Source organism: Babjeviella inositovora (assembly GCF_001661335.1).
Source record: "Babjeviella inositovora NRRL Y-12698 unplaced genomic scaffold BABINscaffold_19, whole genome shotgun sequence".
Classification (NCBI taxonomy): domain Eukaryota; kingdom Fungi; phylum Ascomycota; class Pichiomycetes; order Serinales; genus Babjeviella; species Babjeviella inositovora.
In genome coordinates this window covers 171,567-177,711 of record NW_017566856.1, presented here as the reverse complement: position 1 = coordinate 177,711, position 6,145 = coordinate 171,567, and the positions used below count along the sequence as shown (strand labels likewise).

At 41.6% G+C, this 6,145-nt stretch overlaps 2 protein-coding genes across 2 annotated transcripts; one reads left to right on the top strand and one right to left on the bottom strand.

Annotated features, from left to right (window-relative positions):
* Positions 1 to 2,007: 2,007 nt before the first annotated feature.
* On the top strand, positions 2,008 to 2,774 carry BABINDRAFT_163926 (uncharacterized protein). Its single transcript, XM_019130183.1, has one exon. It carries the CDS (start codon positions 2,043 to 2,045, stop codon positions 2,700 to 2,702), a length of 660 nt encoding a protein of 219 aa, XP_018982361.1. The 5' UTR covers positions 2,008 to 2,042; the 3' UTR covers positions 2,703 to 2,774.
* Positions 2,775 to 3,667: 893 nt separating this feature from the next.
* On the bottom strand, positions 3,668 to 6,122 carry BABINDRAFT_10564 (SDR family NAD(P)-dependent oxidoreductase; the record flags this gene model as incomplete). The annotated part of the gene is made up of 3 exons (XM_019126763.1): positions 3,668 to 4,052; positions 4,095 to 4,484; positions 5,359 to 6,122. Coding segments are annotated over 3 exons (1,539 nt in total), but the record flags the coding sequence as incomplete, so codon positions are not given.
* Between the last annotated feature and the right edge of the window lie 23 nt (positions 6,123 to 6,145).

Here is a 6,145-nt window from a genome sequence, read left to right as displayed (position 1 = left end):
CTCTCCCTCTACTCCTACTCTCATTCAACTATTATCTTATCCTACTTCTATCCTCATCTCTTATCCTACTTCCCTACTCTTCTTACCCTCACCTCGTCTCTTACTCTCCTACTCCTCTCCTACTCTCCTACTCCTCGTATTTGTCTTTCGAATGATATATTGTACTACATGTTTTGGCCAGCTTATATCTGGTATATATTTTTCCATATTCTGAAAAGTAACAATGTATATTCATATATATATATATACATATACAAATATCTTTTGGAATAATTATACCCGTATATATTCGTGTTTATATATTCGTGTCTATTTATATATTTATATGTCTATTTATATATTTATATATCTATTTATATATCTGCATACTCATATGTGTGGTATATCTAGTAGGTAATAGTGGATATTGTTAGCTAGTTAAAAGAGAATACATCTTATGTAAGATATCTACAGGAAAAGGGTAGTCAGTGGCCCTATATACTGAGGCGGATACGATGCCAGGGTATCCGCCTATCAGGAGTAAGGGAACAATGGCCTCCGACTTCCGTCTAGTTAAATGGCACCTTTACTACAGGTAAGCTGGTTTTTACCTGGACGTAATGCCTCTAAGCGGTATTTTACTTACCAACTAAAGGAGTTACTTCACTAGTATGCGCTCCTTGCTGGAAAATTTCCTGTGTAACTGAGGTTGGTATACAAGTAGAGACAGGAGGATTCTTTTTTAGAAAAGGTGCGTCCCATAAATCATTAGGCAATATTTCAAAGCACTTGGCATGCAGATTTAGAAATGATATGTTGGACACCAGTATGCATCCTTACTTTGGCCACTTTTAGTTTAAGAAAAAAGGTGCCACAGAATGAAGAATATGTAGTATATGCGAATGCAGACTACCTTTTTTCTACCCTGGATAGAGAATATCGATAAAACACCAAGCCTCATCAAGCCTCACTGTACCATTTAGCTATAAGGTTAGACCCTGCATTTGAAAAGAGTATTCTCTGCTGAGAAAGGCAGGGTTAATATCTCCCGCAGTTATCATTTTTAGATGAGTGCGTTTGCTGTGGAAACCCGCTAGGTCCAGTTCCTACTCTTTTTTATTGTCATGCCGCATCGGAAATATCGCCTAATGATTTATGGGACGCACCTTTTCTAAAAAATAATCCTCCTGTCTCTACTTGTATACCAGCCTCAGTTACACAGGAAATTTTCTAGCAAGGAGCGCATACTAGTGAAGTAACTCCTTTAGTTGGTAAGTAAAATACCGCTTAGAGGCATTACATCTAGGTAACAACTAGCTTACCAAGATAAATAACTAACAGCTGAAGTTCCATTGTACTTATGTAGTTGGTGATACAAAGTGCCATGCTTTTCTTGCGCGTTGAAGATATTTCAGATTCCGGTTCCAATCAAGCCAACAAGGATTAAACAAGTCATTTTACACGTTGTGTATCGCGGACATACTCCCTCTCATCTAGAATGATATTATATAGTTATGGTATATAAGTACCTCTTCGCCTTTCCATATCGTTCACTGTGAACCGAAAACCGTTATTAATAATGTTAAACAACCTGACCATGAGTGACATTCAAACTGAAAAGAACAATACCGACGAGAATCTTAGCGACAAGGTTGTGTTCCAAGGTATCACACATCTCTTACCATTTATTATCCAATTCTCGTTCATTATGTGGTTAATACACCATAACAGGGTTAATGGGTTTCCTACTGACCCTGCAGTTGCTCCAATACTGCCGGGTTGTGATAGCATCCTACTATGAGGCATTAGCTGATGAGTTATTCTTTACTGGTGCAGTTATTGATACAAAAGGTCATCAAATATACTACCAGAATGTCACGTGAGCTGGTGCCTTGGAGGCCAGAAACGAGATGGTCAGACAGGAAAACGGCAGATGGTGGGGTATAGCCGCAGCAGCTGGTACTGGTATAGCTGGTACTGGTTTACTGTGAGATCTCATTGAAATCCATTGTTTTGTTTATGGTCAGCCAGAGTTTAAGTTAAAAGCTTGTGTGGTTGCTGCTATGACCACGGCTGTTGCGGCTGGTGCCACAGTTGCTGGAACTGTGTATGCTTATAAGTCGATTAGAAGTGACATCGAGCTCAACGGAGGTATTAGCCATGATATCAGCAATATCCCTGCGCAATTAAATGCTCAACCAGGGATGAATGTTGATTACATACACACTGGCCTACAGGCAAGGGACATTAGTAACAACAGTTACAGCACAATGGTGGAGGTAAACTATACCAGTCCAGGTGGCTTGACTTTCAGTTCATACGTCGATTTAGGTCTCGCTATCACCTCCGGAATTGTCGAACTAGGAACACATTTCGACCAGTCTACTGCTACTTTAGCTAAAAGGTCTTATATGGATAAAGGGATCAAACATTTTTCTGACGGTTGGGGAATTAAGCTATCTTACTGTCATACACAAGCGGCCGACTTTTTGACTATGATATATGACTGGGATGGCTTGTATAACTCTATGGAGACATACTATGATTACTACATACGTGGTAGTGTTTTGACTTGGTATTTTGCGGGTATTAATAACAATTGGCTCGAAAGCGGAGGTAGACACCGGTTGTTTATGGAGTCGATGATGGTCTTTGAAACCGGAGGGTTTGGGGATAGGTACGATAACTGTGGTAAATATTACTTCGCTGACATCGCGGTATAAGCCATAGTTGTTCTCAGTACAATAAACTGATGTGCTGCTTCGTGGATTACAAAACAGGAGAGGATGTCTCCCAGGGTATTAAGTACTTTAAAAAATCAATATTTTTTTCTTTAACTAATTATAAACATTATTTACTAGATATTTCATACTCTTCACATTCTTTCGCATGGAACCTATATAGTAGAGGTGCCATTTAACCAAACGGAAGTCGGCATCGACTATCCCCCTACCCCCGATATGCGGGCACCCTGGCATCATATCTGCCTCAATATATAAGGTCACCGACTACCTTTATCTTGTATATATCTTACAGACAAAAGTACTCTCTTTTAGCTAGTTAACAGTATCTACTCTTACCTGCTAGATATTCCAGACGGTGATAACATCCTCTTATAGTCTCTCCCGCATCTTTGTTGCTCTAGTCATACTCTTTCAACGCACCTGCTCCTCCCAGATCGATCAATTACTACGGTATAATACGCAACTTTACAAAAGCCATATTCATACTGCCATCCAACTGCAGAAGCATGGTTGATCGATGGACTGGGTCCTCTGAGTACAGCAGTCAGGCTGCGTGAATATTGTATCCCATGTTTATTTAGTATATCCTGTACATATACTATAGCCTCATGTCATATACAAGACCTCGCGTCTAAAGTCTCATGTCACATGCAAAACCTCGCGTATATACATACCGTATTAGAACAGAAATTGCTCGTTTTACCTTTTTGAAGCACCTCCATTTCCATAGTTTAATCATCCCTGTACTATAAGTTCAATTGATTAGCAATTCAACCATCACATTACATGAATGACCAACTATTTGAATGGCCCCAGGTTTACCTGAATACAAAAATCTTAATATCGATGCACGAATGTGTTAAGGGATATTTTCAGGATTAAATGGTACCTTTAGAACACTTGGAAATATCGACCGGTAATATCTACCTGGATCAATAGTACCTTTAGTACATCATTCGTAAAACAAACTGCCCAAAGAGACGACCAACCAAGTGGATCCCACCATCAATTGGCAAAACGACACCATTGAGGTAATCACTACCAACACCGCTACACATGAACTGGACAATCCCCATGAAATCCTGTGAGTTTCCTAATCTCCTTCTTGGGTTGTTTGCCACATAAGTATCTCTCATAACGTCCAACAAACTGTCGGTCATTTCGGTACGGAAGAAACCTGGCGCGAGGACATTGACGGTGATATTACGTGGTCCCAGATCCAATGCAAGAGCTCTATCCAAGTGGTTTACTCCAGCTTTGGAGACGACATACCCGTAGCAACCGCCCACATCGGCGCCAATGCCAGCGATAGAATCGGTGATCAAGATTCTGGCAGGGTCGGAAGGAGTTCCGTTCTTCTCCGGCAATTACAAGTGCTTTTGAATGGAAACAAAGACCGCGGTAATGTTCACATCCAAAACTTCGCGAAAAGCCGAGATAGGGTGAGTCTCAATCACTCCACCCTTGAAATCACCAGTGTTAGCGATCAAGATGTGGAGCCTATCCACCTTAGCCACAACGGCCTTATAAAGAATATCCAAGCCCAGGTCACTGGTCGTATCAACAGCAACCCCAACGATCTGGCACTTCGGATTGTGTTCGGCGGCGATCGATTCAAGGTATTTCTTGGCCTCTCGGGTTGCCTCATCACTTCTGAATGTTATAAAGAAAATGAAGATCTGAGCGCGGACTAAGCTCTCGGCAGCGCGAAGGCCCAAGCCCCTAGAAGAGCCGGTAATGAAGTCATTCTTACCAGTAAAGCTGATTGGTGCAGAAATGGTGTAAAGATAGTTTTTATGAGCGAATAGTTACGCATGGATGGGACATACTCAAGGAGGATACAATGGCTTTATATAGCGATAAAAAAACCTCCACATCTTTGTCGTAATTTCAGTACACGAGCATTTTTGCTTATAAACCAGAACAATAAATATACAGATAGTGGCAAATCATAGACGATAGCAAATTCGTAGGTGGTGGCAAATTCCGATTATGGTTGCTATCAGCCGAATTTTGGAATGATGATTCTTCTAAACTATTACACAGCTTAAAGCCTACACCTTCATCCTTGCTACAGTCATCACCGGTGAAGCACCAATAATATTCTCTTTGGTATAGTAATCGCCTATGCAGCTGGCCTTTCTTGAACGAACTACCGTACGCAATAAACCCAACATGGAATATATTAAAGTTGTGCCATCTGGGAAATCGCACGTTGATATGGAAATATTGGTTTTGATCCTGACTTTTGTGTCAATGATCAAATATCATAGCCGCATCTAATTCGACGGGTATCCGAGGTTGCTTTTTATCTCGTGTATTCTCCAACAGTAAATACAGGCCAAGATACAATTGGTAGAGGTGGAACCTTGTTACCAGCGCGTTAGTCTTCATGGATTTTACAGAGCACTATGTATATACACGTAACCAGAAATACTATGCTATTAAAGTTATACATAATTATTGATAATCTATTTATAGGATGGGTACTAGTGTCATATTCCAACAAAGGTTAGATGCTGTGCCTGGTGCTTCCCGGAAGGATGAAAATCCAACAGTCATTATAATGAATATTATAGGGAGTAAAAGGTGCTGTCATCAACAAGAATTTACCCAAGTGGTTTCTGTGACCCACACGGTGTTGATGGATGAAACTCCTTGTGATGGAACGTTATCAGTAGTAGAAGGTGCCGGAGTAGGTGAGGACACAACAGAAGAGCTTGCAACAGAGGAGCTTGCAGCAGCAAGAGACGATGACAGGAAGGAAATTGAAACAGAGGATGCTAGATCAGACGAGTTTGGGGTAACAGAAGATCTTGGAGCGACAGATGCAGAGTCTGAAGAACCTGAAGCGGTGGAGGTTGGATCGGAAGGGCTTGAAGGAACTGATGCTATATCAGAAGAGTTTGGGGCAGCATAGGAACTTGATGCAACAGGAGCTGGACCAGAAGAGCTCAAACCAGCAGATATTGGATCAGAAGAGCTTAGTGCGATAGACACTGGATCTGAGGAGCTAGAAGATTCTGGCACTGAAGCAGGGGAAGAAACATCTGACACCGGAGTGGGGGAAGAACTAGAAGTACCTGATTCAGAAGAGGAGAAACTGGATGCACCTGGAGTTGGATTAGAAGAGCTAGAATCACCAGATGCTGGAGCGGAGGAACTAGAAGTGCCGGATACTGGAGCAGAGGAAGAAACATTTGACACCGGAGTGGAGGAACTTAAATCACTGGAAATGAAAGTGGAAGAGCTAGAAGCGTCTGACACTGGAGTAGAGAAACTGGATGCTCCTGGAGTTGGATCAGAAGAGCTAGAATCACCAGATGTTGGAGCGGAGGAACTAGAAGTGCCGGATACTGGAGCAGAGGAAGAAACATCTGACACCGGAGTGGATGAAGAACTAGAAGTACCTGATTCAGAAG

Excerpts from the sequence above, each read along its gene's own strand:
- BABINDRAFT_163926 (XM_019130183.1), top strand. The coding sequence starts at position 2,043 with ATGACCACGGCTGTTGCGGCTGGTGCCACAGTTGCTGGAACTGTGTAT.